The 21,035-nt window shown below is 37.6% G+C and overlaps 2 protein-coding genes across 27 annotated transcripts in view; one reads left to right on the top strand and one right to left on the bottom strand.

Moving 5' to 3' along the window:
- Positions 1–21,035, top strand: part of CC2H3orf80 (chromosome C2 C3orf80 homolog) — a 68,297-nt gene that overhangs the window by 19,607 nt on the left and 27,655 nt on the right. For 6 of the 23 annotated variants that reach the window (XM_045037375.1, XM_045037363.1, XM_045037372.1 and 3 more), the window contains exons 2-3: positions 8,654–8,821; positions 9,368–9,563. The exons of 1 other annotated variant lie outside the window; for it this stretch is intronic. The gene's annotated coding sequence lies outside the window, so the exon portion shown is untranslated. Of the gene's footprint in view, positions 1–8,653; positions 8,822–9,367; positions 9,564–10,202; positions 10,585–17,504; positions 17,642–21,035 lie in introns of those variants that run through there. 16 more of the 23 variants (XM_045037378.1, XM_045037365.1, XM_045037364.1 and 13 more) reach the window with 9 other exon arrangements.
- The window catches only part of IFT80 (intraflagellar transport 80), a 135,204-nt gene continuing 127,232 nt past the window's right edge, over positions 13,064–21,035 (bottom strand). For all 4 annotated transcript variants that reach the window (XM_003991947.6, XM_019810498.3, XM_045037360.1 and 1 more), the window contains one exon: positions 13,064–13,517. In XM_003991947.6, coding sequence (XP_003991996.1) covers positions 13,407–13,517 — 111 coding nt within the window. In that variant the 3' untranslated portion in view covers positions 13,064–13,406. The remainder of the gene's footprint in view (positions 13,518–21,035) is intronic.

The following is a 21,035-nucleotide window of genomic DNA, read 5'->3' as shown; positions in this document are numbered from 1 at the left end:
AAAGGAAAGGACCCAAATTAATAAAATCACAAATGAAAGAGGAGAGATCACAACCAACACTGCAGAAACACAATAAGAAGAGAGTATTATGAACAGTTATATGCCAACAAATTGGGCAATCTGGAAGAAATGGATAAATTCCTAGAAACATATAAGCTACCAAAACTGAAACAGGAGGAAATAGAAAATTTGAACAGAATCATAACCAGTAAAGAAATTGAATTGGTAATCAAAAATCTCCCCCAAAAAACAAGAGTCCAGAGCTGGATGGCTTTCCAGGGGACTTCTACCAAACATTTAAAGAAGAGTTAACACCTATTCTTTTGAAGCTGTTTCAAAAAATAGAAATGGAAGGAAAACTTCCAAACTCATTCTATGAGGCCAGCATTACCTTGATTCCAAAACCATACAAAGACTCCACAAAAAAGAACTACAGACCAATTTCCCTAATGAACATGGGTGCAAAAAATTCTCAACAAGATACTAGCCAACCGGATCCAACAATATATTAAAAGAATTATGCACCACGACCAAGTGGGATTTATTCTTGGGATGCAGGGCTGGTTCAATATCCACAAATCAATCAATGTGATACATCACATTAATCAAAGAAAGGTTAAGAACCACATGATTCTCTCAGATGCAGAGAAAGCATTTGACACAATACAGCATCCTTTCTTGATAAAAACCCTCAAGAAAGTAGGGATAGAAGGATCATACCTCAAGATCCTAAAACCCATATATGAAAGACCCACTGCTAATATCCTCAATGGGGAAAAATTGAGAGCTTTCCCCCTAAGGTCAGGAACATGACAGGGATGTCCACTCTTGCCACCGTTATTCAACATAGTATTGGAAGTCCTAGCCTCAGCAATCAGATAACACAAAGAAATAAAAGGCATCCCTGGGTGTCTCAGTCCGTTAGTCATCTGATGAGGCTCAGATCATGATCTCATGGTTCACAAATTCGAGCCACATGTCGGGCTGTGCTGACAGCTCAGAGCCTGGAGCCTGCTTTGGATTCTGTGTGTGTGTGTGTCTCTCTCTCTCTGCCACTCCCCTGCTTGTGCTCAGTCTCTTTCTGTCAAAAATAAACATTTTAAAAACAAGTTAAAAAAAAATAAAAGTCATCCAAATTGGCAAGGAGGAAGTCAAAGTTTCACTCTTCATAGATAACATGATATTCTATATGGAAAATGCAAACGATTCCACCAAAATGCTGCTAGAACTGATCCATGAATTCAGCAAAGTCACAGGGTGTAAAATCAATGCACAGAAATGAGTTGCATTTCTATACACCAATAATGAAGCAGCAGAAAGAGATATCAAGGAATCAATCCCATTTACAATTGCACCAAAACCCATAAAATACCTAGGAATAAATCTAACCAAAGAGGTGGAAAACCTATACACTGAAAACTATAGAAATCTTATGAAAGAAATTGAAGAAGACACAAAAAATGGAAAAAAATATTCCATGCCCATGGATTAGAAGAACAAATATTGTTAAAATATTGATACTACCCAAAGCAATCTACATATTCAAATGCAATCCCTATCAAAATAACACCAGCATTCTTTACAGAGCTAGAACAAACAATCCCAAAATTTGTATGGAACCAGAAAAGACCACGAATAGCCAAAGCAATCCTGGAAAAGAAAACCAAGGCTGGAGGCTTCACAATTCCGGATTTCAATCTGTATTACAAAGCTGTAATCATTAAGACAGTACCGTACTGGCACAAAAACAGACACTCAGATCAATGGAACAGAATAGAGAACCCAGAAATGGACCACAAACATATAGCCAACTAATCTTTGACAAAGTAGGAAAGAATATCCAATGGAATAAAGACAGTCTCTTCAGCAAATGGTGCTGGGAAAACTGGATAGCGACATGTAGAAGATTGAACCTGGACCACTTTTTGACACCATACACAAAAAGAAACTCAAAATGGATGAAAGACCTAAATGTAAAACCGGAAGCCATCAAAATCCTCGAGAAGAAAGCAGGCAAAAACCTCTTTGACTTCGGCCACAGCAACTTCTTACTCAACATGTCTCTGGAGGCAAGGGAAACAAAAGCAAAAATGTACTATTGGGACCTCATCAAGATAAAAAGCTTCTGCATGGTGAAGGAAACAATCAGCAAAACTAAAAGGCAACCGACAGAATTGAAGAAGATATTTGCAAATGACCTATCAGTAAAGGGTTAGTATCCAAAATCTATAAAGAACTTATCAAACTCAACACCCAAAAAACAAATAATCCCATGAAGAAATGGGGAAAAGACATGAATAGACACTTCTCTAAAGAAGACATTCAGATGCCCAACCAACACATGAAAAAATGCTCAACATCACTTGTCACCAGGGAAATACAAATCAAAACCACAATGAGATACCACTTCACACCAGTCAGAATGGCTAACATTAACAACTCAGGCAACAACAGATGTTGGCAAGGATATGGAAAAAGAGGAACTCTTTTGCACTGCTGGTGGGAATGCAAACGGGTGCAGCCACTCTGGAAAACAATGTGGCGATTCCTCAAAAAATTAAAAATATAATTACCCTATGACCCAGCAATTGCACTACTAGGTATTTATCCAGAGGATACAGGAGTGCTATTTTGAAGGGGCACATTCACCCTAATGTTTATAGCAGCACTATTGACAATAGCCAAAGTATGGAAAGAGCTCAAATGTCCATCAACAGATGAATGGATAAAGAAGACATGACACACACACACACACACACACACACACACACACACACACACGCAATGAAGTATTACTTGGCAATCAAAAAGAATGAAATCTTGCCATTTGCAACAACATGGATGGAACTAGAATATATTATACTAAGCAAAATTAGCCACTCAAGGAAAGGCAAATATCATATGATTTCACTCATATGTGGAACTTAAGATACAAAACAGATGAACATAAGGGAAGGGAAGCAAAATTAATATAAAAACAGTGAGGGGAACAAACCATAAATACAGAGAACTAACTGAGGGGGTGCTGGCGGGGTTGGGCCAAATGGTCAAGGGGCATTAAGGAAGACACTTGTTGGGATGAGCACTGGGTGTTGTATGCTGGGGATGAATCACTGGATTCTACTCCTGAAATCATTATTGCACTATATGCTAACTTGGATGTAAATTAAAAAAAATAATAATAATAAACATTAAAAAAATAAATAAATAAAATTTAAAAAAAAAGAAATTTTACAACAAAATCCCCTCTAACCACTCCTACCCTCAATCCCTGTCCACTCCTTCAACTTGAGATTTAACCACTGTGTAGTAAGTATCCTTCCAGAATATTCTCTGTATAATTTTACTACATAGAGATGTATTCATAGTAAATATATATAATGCTATTTTGCACGTAAGGTTTTTGTTTCCATGCAATCCTATCACATGTGTAGCTTCCTGTAAGCACCACCACAATCAAGATACAGATTTATTCTATTTTTACAGAGCTTCTCAGGCTAGCCTTTATAGACTCATAGCCACATACACCCCCACTAATTAATCCTTAACTTTTAGCATCCACTAGTCTGTTCTCCACCTCTATGTTTTATTTTTAAGAACATTATATAAATGGAATCATATAGTAAATAATCTTTACTATAATTCCCTAGACATCTACCCAAGCTGTTGTGTGTAGCAATCATTTTAACTACTGAGTAGTATTTCATGATATGGATGTACCACAATTTGTTAAACCATTCACCCATCTAAGCATGTTTGCATTGTTTTCAGTTCTTAGTATTATGAATTGAGCTACTATGAACATTTTTGTTTCTCTGGGATAAAAAGCCAAGAGTGTAATCATTGGGTCATATGGTATGTGCATGTTTATTTAGTATTGCCAGAAACTGCCTTACTTCTTCTGCTACTAGCTGTAACATTTGTTTTTACCAGCAATATATGAGTGATCCAGCTTCTCTGCATCCCTGCCAGCATTTGGTGTTACCACCAGTTTATTTTAGCCATTCTGATTGTTGGAGTTTCAATTTGCATTTCCCTAATGGCTAAGATGTTGAATACCTTTTCATGTGCATAATTTGCCATCATATGTCCTCTTTGGTAAAATGTCTGTTCATGTCTCTTGCCCATTTTATAATTGTTTCTTTATTATTTTATTTTATTTTTTACATTCAGATTTGATAATTCTTTATATATTCTGGTGCAAGTACTTTGTCAGACACGTGCTTTGCATACTTTCTCTTAACCAGTGACTTTTTAAGAATCTGTTTTTGTCAAATTTATACATGCACATATTTAAGTAGGGAAATAGTTAAGGCTATGAAAATAGTTAAGGCTGTGAAAAACAGCAGGACTGAACTTCTTGATGTCCCCCTCCCTAGAAGCAACCATTTTCAACTCCTTTAGCTGGCTCTTTTGCTATTTATGGCTACATCACTAAATAACATGTTTATTATTTCTTGATTTTTTTGGCATTATTTATTGCCTTGCCACTATGAAAAATGTAGATTCCCCCCCCTTTTTATTACCCTTCCATTTATCCCTTTCCAACATGTGCATCCCATTTCCTCCAAAACAAGCCCACAATCCCTTATCCCCAATTCTAGATCCAAAACACTGTTTAATAATTCACCCAACCTGAACTCATTTGACAGCAGAACTGATGAGAAACTACTTCTAATTTTATTCCTATTGCTTAATGTAAATATTCATGTTATACTGCAGAAATATCAATATGGTTGAGTAGGGAGTGATAGCTAAGACCCTTCTGGGGATGTTTTGTAATAAACTATGTGCTGTATTACAAAAAATTTTGAATAGCCATTGTATTTCTTAAACAAATTTAAATTCTGAAACATGTTTGGCCCAAGGGTTTTGGATATGGGATTATGGACCTGAATAATTATAATTTTAGATAAATATTCAGTGTTTACATTATTATGACTATGTAAATAAATTCAGAGGTAAGCCACGTTATGTATGATTGATGATACTATTAATGTCAAAACCATGCAGAATTACTTTTATAGATTAGCACATTTTAAATTAAGTTAGAGAAGGATAACATAAACTCATAGAATAGGAATTTTATTTGATGGTTTTCCTATATGTTATTTGGCAGAAATTTAAATTGATCATCACTTCCTTGAAGTGTTTGCTCAAATTATACGTTTTCAGTGACACCTTCCCATTACACACTATTTTAAATCACATCCCCCCAGCAGCTTTCTATCTGCTTTGTGCTTTGTCTTGTTGGTATCTGACATGCCATATTTTTTTAGTTATTTGTTTATGGTCTGTCTCCTCCCCACTAAAATGTCAGCTTCACAAGAGGACAAAAATATCTGTTTTCCTCACTACTATGTCTCTGTCACCTGGAACAGTGCCCAGGCCACAGTAGGTGACATATTGAATAAATGAATTTTGGTGTTTGAAGTGTAGGTATTCATCAAGAATGAGAAAAAACAATTTTTTTAAGTTATTTATTTATTTATTTATTTATTTATTTATTTATTTATTTTTAAGTGATTTCTATACCCAACATGGGGCTTGTACTCACGACCCCAAGATCAAAAGCCATATGCTTCTTTGACTGAGCCAACCAGGTGTCCCCATAATGAGAAAAAAGATTTTATTCTGGGCAAACAAGTGCCACAAAAAGGAATTTTATTGACTTTTAATTATAATGGTTTTATTCTGACTGCTTTTGTCACTATTTTGACTGAGTAATGTTACTAGACTTATACAACAGAATTTTAGTTTCATTGCAAATACTATTTACTATTTCTGTTAAGTCAGAGACAAGTTCATTATACTCCTGAATTCATTAGTATAATGCTTTTTAAGGTTACCTTTTGTGACACAGCCATTCAGAACACATAGCAGGTAGAAAAAGATTATACTTTGTGCATTTTGTTGTGCATATTTTGTTTGCATCGACCTTAAAAACACAGAAAATGAAGAGAAAATAATATGTTAATGGTACCTATTGAAAAGCGGGGGCGGGGGGTGATACTGGAAAATTGGCAGATTTTACTATTATGGGTATATAAAAATTCTAATTTAATCTAGCACATTATAAATGTTACTTAATCTCAGTGAGATGACATTCTAACATTTCATGCTAGACATGTGGAGTTTCCTGACTTGCAAACTCTAGTTAAGTGTCCAACGTCTGTCCAGGTCATGATCTCGTGGTTTGTTAGTTCGAGTTCCACATCAGGCTCTGTGCTGACAGCTCAGAGCCTGGAGCCTGCTTCAGATTCTGTGTCTCCCTCTCTCTCTGCCCCTCCCCCACTCGTGCTCGCGCTCTCTCTCTCTCTCTCTCTCTCTCTCTCTCTCAAAAATAAACATTAAAAAGAAAAGTATGTTACTTTACAGTAGAAGATTATTAGAAGACCATTTTAGATCATCTAGAACATCTAGAAACATCTGAAAAGTTGTATTACTCTAAAATGTTTGGAAACGGTCTATTGTAGAAATCACTACATTTAAAAAATTATGCACAGTGCATAGTAAGCATATGATGGCCAGACAGTGATGTCCAACAGCTCAAACCAAGTTGTACGGACAGAGAAGTTTTAGAGTAAAGCAAGCAGAATGAGAAAATGACTTTGTTACAGGCAAAGAAGGTGAAAATCTCATAAATTTTTTAGACCAAAGGTCATTTACCACTAAGCAGGAGATACTGATAATATACACGCTGTGGGCAAGGAGAAGGTAAAGATGGGTCTTTTATTTTTTATTTTTTTAATGTTTATTTTTGAGAGAGACAGAGCGTGAGCAGGGAAGGGACAGAGAGAGAAGGAGACACAGAATCCGAAGCAGACTCCAGCCCCTGAGTTGTCAGCACAATGCCTGACACAGGGCTTGAACCCACGAACCTGGAGATCATGACTTGGGCCGAAGTTGGACACTTAACCGACTGAGCCACCCAGGTGCCCCAAGACAGGTCTTTTTAAAAGAGTTGCTTTCATCACCTTGTCTTTGGCTTCTGCAGATGGTCTTTACAGAAATTGGACAAGTGATTCTGCCACAATTCTATCTACAGATCAACAAATCTGCAGAACAAATAGAAATACGTATATTTTTATTATGGATATTACCTTTTTATGCTGTATACCTTGTAAATTCTGATTTTTTTCAGTGTAAGAATTTACAAGGAAAATATGATTGAGGTATTTATCTAAACAGAATTTATGTAGCATACATTTTCAGAAATGAATATATTTTCTATATGTACAAAATGGCAGATATTTGAAGATATACTCATGGTAACTGTTTGCTATGGTAAACCATTTTCTAAAATATGCTTGCTTTAAAACTTGCTTACTTTTTGTTACAACTTATGTTCCATGTTACATACCATACTCTCTGTACCAAAGCATTTTTGGAGGGATCATAATGCCCTCAAAATACCATTCATCTGTAACAGGGCCAGACCCCAGGTATTCTGCATAAACAATCTTCTTTAATGTTTATGAAATATACAAAATATTTATACATACATAAAAAGCACTAAATTAGATCAAGCCACCCAAAATGTATGAAATTATTAGTTTAAACCAAACAAGAAACTTCTACAATAGATATTTTTTGAAGCATAAGACCAAAGAACATATAACTGAAAGTTATATTGTGATTTAATAAAAGAATATTTCAGGTCTTTGTCCCCCCACTTCTGGCACAAAACTTCCAAAGCCCTTGGAACTTCCTGAGAGATGAAAGTGTGTTATGCTAATAAAGTGACTCTAGAAGCCTCTAGCTCCAGGGTGGGTGCTGGTCACCAGAAAAACCAGCCAGGTGATTAGAGGACTAGATCTTCCAGCCACCTGGCCTCCAGGGAGAGGATGAAGCCTGGATATTAATCACAAGACCAGTGATTTTATTAAGCATGCCTGTGTAATGAATCCCTATTTAAACAAACAAACAAACCCTGGGACATTGACACTGGGAGAATCCTCCCGGTTGGTGAACACATTGATATGCTGGGAGAATGATGTGCCCAGATTCCATGAGGAGAGGGCAGAGAAATGCAAGAGTTGATGGGATTAAGGTGACAATCTGGACAAAAACTGATATATTGGAACAAGCTTTATGCGAAGTGGTTATGACTCTTATCTGAATGAATTATGGGAATGGATATTGTGTCTGGGGAAAATTACCTAGCATTATAAAACAGAAGGCATGTACATCCTTGCTTCAAGCCATATTCATTAAACATGTAACATGGTAATGAAGAAGATTGCCCAGGCCCATGTAATATAGAACAGAAGCTAGGGTGCTGTTAGGGACAAATCCTCCACATAATAGCCACATGTGGAGTGTAAACTATGCCTTATCACAAAAGCCCGTAAGCACCTCCCAGACATGACTACTGGGATTTTTGGAGTAGAGAATTTCCATTTGGAGGAGCAATTACTAGCTTGCTATGAGACACTAATTGAAACTGCCTCTGAATGAAGAACATAAAATAATCTTGAAACCTGAAATATCCAGGATGTCTTGGGTGATATCAGACAAACACTCTAATGAGGAAGGCAGTGCCCAGAAGAGTTCCATAACAAAATGGAAATGGTTTGTGCAGGAACACACCAGCAGGGGAATGCACGGAGTTACACAGCATATTCCTGAGCAGGTGGACTCTTTTCCCCAGGAATGACTCTGGAACCATGTGAAGAGCTGCAGGACTCGATCATCACTTGGACGGTGCCCTGTGAACAGCTCTCAACTGACTAACAAATAGCCGCTCGGCTGATAGACGGCAGTTTCATCATGAACACACAACATTCTGTTTGGAAGGCCACCACCCTGACTAAAAAAGGTAAAACACATGGGGTTGGTGAGCTGCACTGCATGCTGTTTACCCTTATGGTCAGGCAAAAGGGCAATGGAAGATTAGCCTATAAAGGGGGGTGCCCTTACTGGGCATGGCCCCATGGAAATCACTATGGGAATCTGAAGGGTGCATTAAAGTGGGCCATGTCAGTGCCCATCAGAAGAACCCCCTTCCAGCATCAGAAGATGATTAGAATCAATGAGCAGATACGCTGGTGTGCTCACTTGAGGTAGCCACTTGGGTTAATGAAGGGAGTGGACTGAAACAATGCAGGGATGGGCCAAATCTAGACATATTCCTTTTGTACCCTCTGAGGCACAAAATGACAAGAACTGTTTTGTCTGCCAACAAGAGAGATTTAGAGGCTGCAGATGGCTATGGGGAAGATTCCTGGGGAGTGGGGGACAGTCCTGGTACATAGCTGACGACTCACACTGATCAGACTGATGCCTGTAACCCTGGAGGGCTACAAGTGGGTCCTGACAGAAATAGACACTGACTCTGGGTTGTGCTTTGCTGACCCAATGGTAGATGCAAATGCTCAGAGTACTATAAAAGAAGTGGAGCAGAAGATATTGCACAGATTTGGACCACTGAATCACATTTCTTCAGACTAAGGAACACACTTTACAGTCCATCATATCCAACAATAGGCAGAGAGATATAGTAGTCCGCCTTTATCCGCAGGGGTATGTTCTGAGACCCTCAATGCATACCTGAAAGTGTGGTAAGTACCAAACCCTAAATATACTATGTTCTTTCCTATACCTACATCCCTATGATAAAGTTTAATTTATAAATTAAGCACAGTAAGGGATTAACAATAACTACTAAGGAAATAGAATTATAAGAATACACTATAATAAAAGTTATGTGAATGTGGTCTGTCTCTCTCTCAAACATCTTATTGTGCTGTACTCACCCTTCTTCTTGTGATAATGTGAGATGATAAAATGCCTCCATGATGAGATAAAGTGAGGTGAATGGCATAGGCATTGTGACATTAGTGTTAGGCTACTATTGACCTGACAGTAGGTCAGAAGGAGGAATACCTGCTTCTGGACCATAGTTGACCATGGTTAGCTAAAACGAAATCAACACCGCAGATAAGGGAGGATGACGGTATCTTCCTCAGAGTAATACTTTGGTAAAGTATTAGAACAGGCAATCGAAACACTGGTTGTCCAAATGGGGAAGGGGGAGATAGAGGCAAGGAGGGCTGGCTTACATGCCTTCACAAGTCTGTGCTCACATTCACTATTCAGGATCTGGAGCAAGGTGTGGGGGAAGATGCTGGTATGACAACTATACTTTTTTTTTCCTTTCCCATTATCACACTTAACTTTCTTTTTCCTACCTCATACAGTGGTCCCTGGGCCAAGGCTGCAACTATATTGCTGGAAGCAGGAATGATTCCTAAGCAACAAATTGTTTAAAAATATTTATATCAGAATTCCCAAGGGCCTGATGGGTGAGCTGTGCTTTCACTCTATCTGGCAACATTGGGGCTAATGAATCCAGTTATATTGCCTATTGGTAGAAATAGCCCACTAGTCCTGTACCTGTATAACCCTACCCTCTATGAATGGGAGTAGACTGTGGGGTAGGCCTTTGCTAGACTTGTATTGTTGTCTGCAAGCTAGACCAGCAAAGTGGCTGAACCTAAGGTCCCTTCCAAAGGTGAAAAGGTTTGGGTATAAATGGAGAGGAGGAATAGTGGCGAAGAATAAAGGTATGAATAAATGTGTTGTGCAGTGTGAATAAAATGTGTTTCTAATATTAATGCTTGGAAAGAAGCTCAGAGCAAGAGATATTGTCTCTTAACTCAATTATAACAAATGCCTGAAAGTGTGAAGCTGAGACCACTCCTGCTTTTGGAACTTGACAAGACCACATGGAATGAAGCCTGTAAACCTAAGTGCCCTCACTCTGAGAGACATTATGGTCATTGTATATGATGATTATTGGACTAATTATTAGAGACTGCATGGGATTCTAGTAATGTGCCAGAATCTTTTGGCTCTTATTTTTCAGTTTATGTCTATCGTAATGTGATATGCTATAACCCACTTGGATTGTTGGGAAGATAATACTGATACAGATAACCATACTGGGAACGTGATCAATAGCTCCTTATCCTTACCCCACATTGATTCCTCTAAATCTTGCTACATTTTTTATGCTCAGTTAGGTATGTACCTTTGCCATAGAAGATCCTATGGTCAAAGAGCAGGGGATGGTCTGAATATATCTGGTCTGAGGTGGGGTGTGTAGGGGGTGGGTGGTACAGAGCTTTCAAAATCTTTGGAATTTCCTGAGTGATAGGAGCACCTTTTTTATGCTAATTAGGTGACTGTGTGTGTGTGTGTGTGTGTGTGTGTGTGTGTGTGTCTGTGTGTCTGTGTGTGTCTGTGTTATGGAAGCTAGATAGCTTCAGGATGAGGACTGGTCAGCAGAAAAACCACATGGTTAGAGTGCTAAAACTTTCAACCACCTGACCTCCAGGGAGAGGAAGATTTTAATCACATGGGCAGTAATTTAATTAATTGCACGTGTGTAATAAAACCCTGATAAGAAATTCAGAACAGCAAGTCCTACAAGAGCTTCCCGATTGGTGAGCACATCAATGTTCGGGGAAGATGACGGTCCTAGATTCTCTTCTGTCTACAAAGAGAAGGCATAATGAAAAACTCTATGCCCCAACCCCATCCCCCACCCCTCCCAGACCTCACTTTTCTCCTAGACTTTATGCATCTCTTCTGCTTGGCTGCTCCTGAGTTATATCTTTTATAATAAAACTATAATTAAAAGTAAAGCATTTCAGTGAGTCATTCGAAGTACCAAACCCAAAGGGGGCATGGTAGAAACCCCCAAATTTGCTGCCAACTCAGAAGTGTGGGTATCCTGGGGTCCCTGCATGTGGCTGACAATTGAAATAAGAACAGTCTAATTGGGAATGCTGTCCTCTAACTTGTGGGACCTGACACTAACTCTGGGTAGTATCAGAATTGAATTGTAGAACACCTTGTTAGTATCCGAATTGTTAGAATGCAGACATTTTTCATAATATTTTTTAACTATTAAAACTGTAGTAAAATAAATATGATATAAAATTTACCCTTTTAATCATTTTTCTTTTTAAACTGTTTATTGAAATATAACATTATATAGAAAACATTAATAAGTAAGTACAACTTATAAGTAAACTGCTCAATCATATTTCACAAACTAAACTCACTCTTGTACCCAGCATCTGAAGAACAGAATATTTCAACATTCCAGAAAAGAAAAGAAATATGTTGAAAAGACAAGAACATTTTCATAAAATAAATACACATTAATTAAAATGAAAATGAGAGAGGTAATCATTTTCCAGTGAATATGCATATACCCACTCTATAATATGCCTCTCCAAAATTTACATTATGGAGGACTTTCTAAGGAGTATTTGGGTTAATGTTCAAAAGCTTCTGTGGCAATATTTTAGGACATACTGAAAGTAGTCAAACAGGTTTATCATTTAAGGAGATTGTCACAAATTCAGACTCCAGGACCCTAGTGAGTGAACATTCTCAAGTCAGGAGAGTAATGAGAAAAATATTTCTTGTCCATTCTAGATATATTTCTAACATTATGGTGCAGATATATATATATAACTTACCATTTTAACCATTTTTAACTGTACCATTCGGTGGCATTAAGTATATTCACAATGCTGTGCGATAATCGCCACTGTCCATTTCTAGAACTCATTCATCCTAAACAGGAATTCTGTACTCATTAAACAAGAATGCCCCATATCCACCTCCCTCCAATGCCTGGCAACCACTATTCTCCTTTCTGTCTCAACGAACTTCCCTATTTTAGGTACCTCATATAAGTGGGATCATTCAGTAGTCTGGGTTATTTCAGTTAGCATTATTTTCAAGGTTCATCCATGTTGTAGCATGCATCAAAATTCCTTTCCTTTTAAAGGCTGAATAATATTCCACTGTATGTATATACCATATTTTGTTTATCCATTCATCTGCTGATAGACATCTTTTTTTTGTCCTTTTTGCTACTGTTAATAATCCTATGAATCCTATGAATCCTATGAATACTGATGTATTCAAATGTATGTACTGTTACACATTTTCATAAATCCATCCTCATGTATTTTTGTTGTATAAGTAAACTTTTGGAACATCTTATGATTTAGTGGTCAAATAAAAATTAATGCTATCATACATTTTAAAGGGTCCAATGTTTTATTATGAGCATTAATATTTGTTCATGCTGATGATTCAGGGATAAAATAATGGACAAAAACTGGAATATAAGCAATACTACATAGGTGTATCATAAGTATATGAGAATATTTTGCTAATTATTGGACTAAACTATATAAAAGATGAAACTGCATCCATTATTTTGTGCTTAGTCTTTCTGAATGTATTTTTAGTGGTAAATACACAGCAAGTACTTATACTTAAAGATTCTGCCTTTTTCTTTAGCAATAAAAATACAATTATCCTTGGTTAATCAGAATGTTTCAAAAGGTAAAATTTCTTAATGGTAAGCAAGGAATTTAGTGCTTTAGACCTATATGCTTGCTGGACTGGCTGCTTGATGATTGCTCTCGTTCTTTGGTAATTTCCATCTCAATTTTGGCTTTGATTTTCTCCCAATCTATTTGGAGCTGCAAAAGAAGAAAAGAAGAAAAATACTGATATAGTATAACACAGTTTTGCTTAATCCAAGGTAACCAAGAGTAAACAAAAAATAGAATGATGGCTTCTAAATCACTAGAGAAAAAAGAGAGCATGAAAGACAAGTTAAGGGGCGCCTGGATGGCTCAGTTGGTTAAGCATCCAACTTCGGCGCAGGTCATGATTTCCAGGTTTGTGGGTTCAAGCCCCACATCGGGCTCTGTGTTGACAGCTCAGAGCCTGGAGCCTGCTTCAGATTCTGTGTCTCCCTCCCTCTCTCTCCCCTTCTCCCACTCACTCTCTGTCTCTCTCTGTCTTTCAAAAATCAACAAATGTTAAAAAAAAAGAAATAATGCTTAAATAAAAAATACCTTTAAGAATAAGACCAAACAAAACAATTACCACAATTAAAAGGAAAGATTCTCATCATGATTCAAAACACCAAAATCTAGTTGTAGCTGTTGATAAAACTACATCTAAATAGTCTCATGGAGCCTTCAGATTCTGCATAGGTGCCTCAGGGACAGGGGGAGAAGGTGGACTCTTCTCCTCCAAACAAGAGGAAAAATGGACAGGGCCCTAGCCATGAGGCCATGTTTCAAATGGGTTAGCATTTTACCTTTTTTTTTTTCACTGAGGTTTCCATTAGAGCCTAGGTATGAGTAAGAATAGGGGAGCGTTTGCTTCTCCTGAGCATACTCTGAAAAAGGGACTCCATTACAACAACTATTAAAGTAATACAGACATGGTGACGGTTTAGACAACAACAAAAAGATATTAAAGAAAGTGCAGTGCATAATCAAGGCTGGGGGACATGTAAAAACAATCACTGAAAAGTACCATTTTTATGTTTCCATTTTTTTTAATCTCTATGCCCAACGTGGGGCTCAGACTCAAAACTGGGAGATCAAGTCACATGCCCCACTGACATGGGGCCATTTTTCCAGCCATGCCTTCTACCCTGCCTTTCCCCTAAGCTGATTATACTTGCTGTTAGCTATGGACTCTGCCCTGACATCTGTGAACAATTTCTTTAGGAAAAAGCATTCTATTGTTTAGAAAAATTTGGAGATGACTACTTTAGGAATGTGTGTTGTCCCAGGCAAGGTACAGAAAAATTGGGTCCTAGATTAACCTAATTCCGATTTACAATGAAATAAGCCCCAACCCCTGAGACTGAGCCAAAAGTGAATAGGTTTTCATCTTCATGTAGGGGAGTTGAGTGAAATAAGTAGCATTAAACCAGACTTAGGTACTACTTGCTGCCTGAGCAGATTTATTTTAAGTAACTGGGAGATAAGTTTAACCTTATCAGGGCTTTGTGCCTCTTTTATGCTGGAAGTTGATAAAGTATTGGTTCTTTTTTATTTCAATATCTTTCATCTAAATTTCTGCATGGTAATTTGTGGATATTTTGGCCACTTTAAAAAAGAGATAATTCCATATACTAGTTTATAATATATAAAATGGATGAATTAAAAGAATCCCTCTCGCTCATAGAAGATGAATGTCTGTGGTAAGATGCAAGTGACTGCTCACTGAAAGGCAGAGCAAATGTTAAGACTATTTGAAAGACCCATTTTTCAATCAGGCCAGAACTTGATGTTTTTAAATGGCAAAACACTCTATGTCTAACAAAACATTTGCAAAGAGAAGGACAAAACTTGATAAATGCCTTGGCCTTCTTCCAGCCTTAAATTGACTTACATATGTTTCTCAGATCAATCACAATAAAACCATATATTGACCGTACACTGAGCAACTGTTGCTCTGTTGTACCAGAAGTCCATCAAGTAAATTGATGCCATCTATACTATCACTTGTTAGAGTACAAATGAGGGAGCCAGTTGATAGTTATCCTATTGAAAATGAATGCTTCACTTTCACTTTGGCATTTATCCAGTTTTAGAACAGTGTTCTACTGCTAATTTAGTTCTTGGACTAGAATACTTTTACTAGTGGGTTTTAGATAAGGCTGTACTCATCATGACAGCTTTCAAGTGACTGATCTCTACACCAAGACACATCTTTTCCTATTATAGGGTGTGTTAGTACTATTTGGCACTTCTTATTCTAGTCCCTGGTAAGTTCTTCTTATTCACACAGAAGTAATTTCAAAATCATACCAAATGGCTTTCCAGAGAATACAGTGGCCATCAGACATGAATTTGCTTAATCTCCTTCTTCACACAAATTTACCTACATTTGTATTCATCTCTCTCTCCCTTCTGTCTCAGGCCGACCTCTTCACATACATCCCTGATCCCATCTTCTTCCACTCCCCTGGGACATCTGCCTTCAGTTATATTACTCACATTTTCAGTTTCCTTGCTACACTGGCTGCTGCTCATCATCCTTCCCCCTCAATTCTGTCTCCCTGCAAACTACCACCCTCGTTCTTCTTCTCATTCCTGACTCTCATTTTGTCCTCAGAACACTATAATGTGACTGTGCTCCTACCACACTTCATGAACTTTTCACTAAAGCCACCATCAAGTGTTTTCATTCCTCATCCTACATATGATTCGATTACTCATTCAATAAATATTTAGTGCTTACTATACGCCAAGGATTGTTCTAGGTGCAAGGCTTCAGCAGTGAATTAATGGATAAAAATCACAGTCTTCATAGAAAGATAAGCAAAGACAAATAATAGTGTAAGATATAAAAATATATAAAATGTGAGAAGTGGTAAGAGTTTTGGAAACAGGGAAAGGAAATACTGAGTGCCAGGGGTGGGGTTGGGGGAAGGGGGTGTTGCATTCTTTTTTTTATTTTTTTAATGTTCATTTATTTTTGAAAGAGACGGAGACAGAGCGTGAGCAGGGGAGGGGCAGAGAGAGAGAGGGAGACACAGAATTGGAAGCAGGCTCCAGGCTCTGAGCTGTCAGCACACAGCCCGACGCAGGGCTCAAACTCATGAATCATGAGATCATGACCTGAGCTGAAGTCAGATGCTCAACCAACTGAGCCCCCCAGGTGCCCCTTTAAAAGCCTGACGTGGGGCTTGAACTCACAAACCGCGAGATCATGACCTGAGCTGAAGTTGGGGGCTTAACTGACTGAGGCACTCAGGTGCCCCTAAAAATATATAAAATGTGAGAAGTGGTAAGAGTTTTGGAAACAGGGAAAGGAAATACTGAGTGCCAGGAGTGGAGTTGGGGGAAGGGGGTGTTGTATTTTAAACAGAGTGGTAGGAAAAGATGTCCCTGAGAATTTGACGTGAAGACGTACAGGAGATTAGTGAGTCCATGGGAATATCTGGGGAAGAGCACACTGACAAAAGGAAGAAAAAGGTCCTGATGCAGAAGCATTCCCTAGATCTTGTTGACCAAAGCTCTTTGAAAAATCTCTGACTATATAATACCATTCTCTTCTGGTTTGTGCTCTCCTTTCTCAATGTTCTCAGTCTTTTTTTCCTCCTGTTTCTTTTCCCTAGACAACCTCTTTTTTTTAAGTAATTTATACTTTGTTTTACTTAATTTTTAAAAAATTTATTTGAGAGAGAGAGCATGTGTGCATGTGAGTGGGGGAGAAGGGTAGAGGGTGAGGGACAGAGGGAGAGAGAGAGAATTTCAAGCAGGCTCCACTCTCAGCATGGAGGGGACGAGCCATAATCAAGAGTTGGACGCTCAACCAACTGAGCCACCCAGGTACCCCTCCCTAGGTAACCTCTTAGCTGTCAGTATTTGTATTCACCAGGATTCCAACCACAACTTTTTTATACTTTCCTAGGAGATGACATCAACTTTCGTACTTTCAACTATGCCTACATGGTCATGACCATAAATTTATTTATCATGCCCTGATTCCTCTTTGTCAGTATCCTTCAATGTTCACAATTATATTTCCAATTGCCTATTAGATATTTCCATCTGGATACCCCACAGGGACTTCAAACAAAAAAAAATGTATATTTTCATGTATTCAAACTCAAAAGGTCTAAAACTTGTATATTCTCACTGTTCCTTATCTAGATTAATGGCATCCCTCTCCATCTACCAGTCAACCACACCAGAAATGTTGAAGTTGTTCTCAAATGTCTTGCCTAACCAACCTAACTACCACCCCAACCATCTCCTGGTGAAACTATTATAGTAATCTCCTAACTGATCTCCTAGTCACCACCCTTACCTCTGATCCATCTTCTACACCAAAAGGTATCTTTCAAATCATTCTCTTGATTGCAAACCTCCAAGCCTTCCCACTGCCTGCATTATGAAGTCTATTCTCTTAACATGGTATTAAGACCCTCCAATGTCTGGTCCCAACCAATATTCCAACTACTCAGTACCCAGGATCCAGAGCAGTTACTAGGGACTCCTTCCCATTCTTTCAAGACCTCACACATTTGGTCTTATTATCATATATATCCTTTAACACTGACAAAACCCTACTCAAGATAATTTTGTGGAAAACTCTTTAGTTTCCATTTATTTTGAGGAATCAGGATTTTAAAAGGGAAAAGCAATCATGTTACTTCCTTTTAACGACTTCACATATGTCTTAGCATAGAGTCCAAAATCCTTAATTTGCCCTATGAAACCCTCAAGTTAATCTCCCTTTTGTTCTTTACTGTTTCCCATTTAAGAGCTTTCTCTCTGCCTGGAACATACCCACCCCCACTTCCTCTCCCACCCCAAATCCAGTCAGCTTCTACTATTTATTCTTTAGAGTTCAGCTCAAATATTGTTTGCCTTGCTTAGAAAGTCTTTGCTAATCCCCACCACTCTAGATCAGGTTCCCTACACATCAAGTTTTTTTTTTTAATGTTTATTTATTATTTTTGAGAGAGAGAACATGAGCGGGGAGTGAGCAGAGAGAGGGGGGAGCAAAGGATCTGAAGCAGACTTCACACTGACAACAGACAGCTTGATGTGAGGCTTGAACTTCTGAACTGCGAGATCATGACCTGAGCTGAAGTCAGATGCTTGACCAACTGAGGCACCCCCACCCATCAAGTTTTATAGCATCTTCAAGCCAATGATCACAATTGAAATTAACAACTGTATAATTAACTATAGCTTCCACTGAATACAAGCTTCATAAAGCTGGGGTCAGTGTCTGCCATATTTACTTTTCTATTTGAAATAGAAGGGGAGTACATTGTCTGCAGAAAGTACTCAATAAATATTGAATGAATAAGTAACTACCAACCAGATGAACTATCACCTACCAATATATATGTAGATACATAATAGATATAGATATAGATGTAGATACCTATATATGTAGATACATATATAGATATATATGTAGATATATATGTAGAGACATATAGATAGATACATAGATATATATGTAGATACATATATAGATACAGATATAGATATAGATACAGATAAAGATATAGATATAGATAGATACATATATAGATATATAATCATAAGATTACAAGGCCTTAAAACCTGCAAAAGAGCTCAGATAGTAGCTATGCCTAACGTGGTTTGTCTGAACTAGAGTGCTGGCTCTTCTGGATCTTCTTCAAAATTCTATACTTTCTGAAAGTCTGTTCCCAAGTTGTTGGTTTGTTTATATTTCCACTGTTTTCTTTCTCCTAGAATAATGTTTTAAACATTTCTTGGTTCTTCTACTTTTCTTCTTGTACACAATATATTTGGTAGATTGTATATTCCTCAAGTGAATTTTATTGGCCGACTTACAAATTATTTTACAAATATTTACTGTTGTAGACCAGGTACAATGACTCTAGTTGGGATCTTAGAAGACAGTCCACCTTGTATAAATCCCAGGTTTCCATATTTTAAACTAGAAATGCCCAAATAACATTTCAGGGCTCATGAATACAAACATATATGAAACTTTTGACTTCATATAAGCTTCCACATTATGTACTATGAACCCACCAGAATTCACTAGATATCTAGAATAAATTTCTTAGTTTTTAAAAATGCTCTCTTAACACTTAGCAAATAAAATGTTTATATAATCAAAATTTTGGCTAAGGTAGATAAATAGTGGGAAATTTTTGAGTAAAAAATAATTTTCATCTTAAAATACTGCTTTATAATTTCTAGTTAGCTTCCAAATTACATTTATGAGGGAAAAAAAGGATACTAGAATGTAGGACCATAGGGAGTCAAAGTAACCTATATAGTTGCAGGATTAAAAAAATCTCTGAAAATTTCTGCCACTCTTGTGATTGAAGTATTACATTTTGGTTAACAGTTGAATACATAGATAATAAGAAAGAAGATAAAAATGTTAAATTTTTACTATCTAAAATACAATTTTAATTATAATGGTATAATAATTATAATATAAATTACAATAATTATACATTTGTGGGGAAGAGTTATATTTTCTATGTCCTCCAAAGCACCTAATGTGAAAATACTGAAAAATATATTGATGGCAAGGATGATGAAGAGGAAGCAGAGTAGTATGTATCTGCTTAAAATTATGCCATAAAGTAAATTTAACATGGGTGCTCAGTTTTAACATATCATCATATTTTCAAAACCATGACAAAAAGATCAGGTGATTGGTGATTCTCTAGGCTGCTTAGCACTGTAGGGGTGATGGCTGCTGTCCTGTTCTGTGGATTAGAGTGTAGTCCTCAGAGGTCCCAGGGACCCTGAGTTTGTCCCAGTAGTAGAGCACGCTCTCATAGCCCAAACTCTTAGAGGATTCATTTTTAATAGTGAAGCTTCAAATGAAACAAATAGTCTGTGGAGCATCTGTAAAATACACCTCTTCCTACCAAGAAACAGACAACTTGTGCCTGTCCTGGATCTAGATGCTGAAGTTGCATTGCAGAACTCCAAGAATGGTTTCAAAGGCTTTACTACCTTGAGAGCTGTTCTGAAGTCCAAAACTGCAGATCATGACACTCAGTATTCTAAATATGGTGTGAGGCAATAGAAAATATATATATTGGTCGCTGCTCCCAGTTTCTGGCAAAGAACTCCTAGAACTCTTGTAGTTTCCTAAGTGATAACAGCACTAGGAACATTTTTTGTTCTAATATTTGGTCTTTGACCTCAGTTCCTGACACGGGGCTTTCTGAGTGATAGAAGCATCTTTTGTTTTAAAGAGACAACTCTGGGAGAGTTCTTGGATGGCTTCCAGATGAGGGCTGATCACCAGAAAGACCAAGTCATGATTAGAAGCTAGGAATTTTCAGTCCTGCCCCCATTCCCTTGGGAAGGAAGAAAGGTTGAAAATGGAGTTAATGGCTGATCATGCCTATGTGATGAAGCCTCGATAAAATAGCAAAGTACAGGGTTCAGAGAACTCCTGGGCTGGTGAACACATCCACACTGGGAGGGTAACACACCCCAACTCTGAAGAGACAGGAGCTCCTGAGGGTAGGACCTTCCCTGACCTTGCCCTAAGTATCTTTTCATCTGGCTATTCATCTGTACCCTTTATCATATCCCTTAATAAACTGGTAAACATAAGTAAATGTTTCCTTAGTTCTGTGAGCCACTCTAGCAAACTAATCAAACCAGAAAGGGGGAATGGGAGCCTCTGACTTATAGCAA

This window comes from Felis catus, chromosome C2 (assembly GCF_018350175.1).
Source record: "Felis catus isolate Fca126 chromosome C2, F.catus_Fca126_mat1.0, whole genome shotgun sequence".
NCBI classification, from domain to species: domain Eukaryota; kingdom Metazoa; phylum Chordata; class Mammalia; order Carnivora; family Felidae; genus Felis; species Felis catus.
This window is presented reverse-complemented; position numbering and strand designations above follow the sequence as displayed.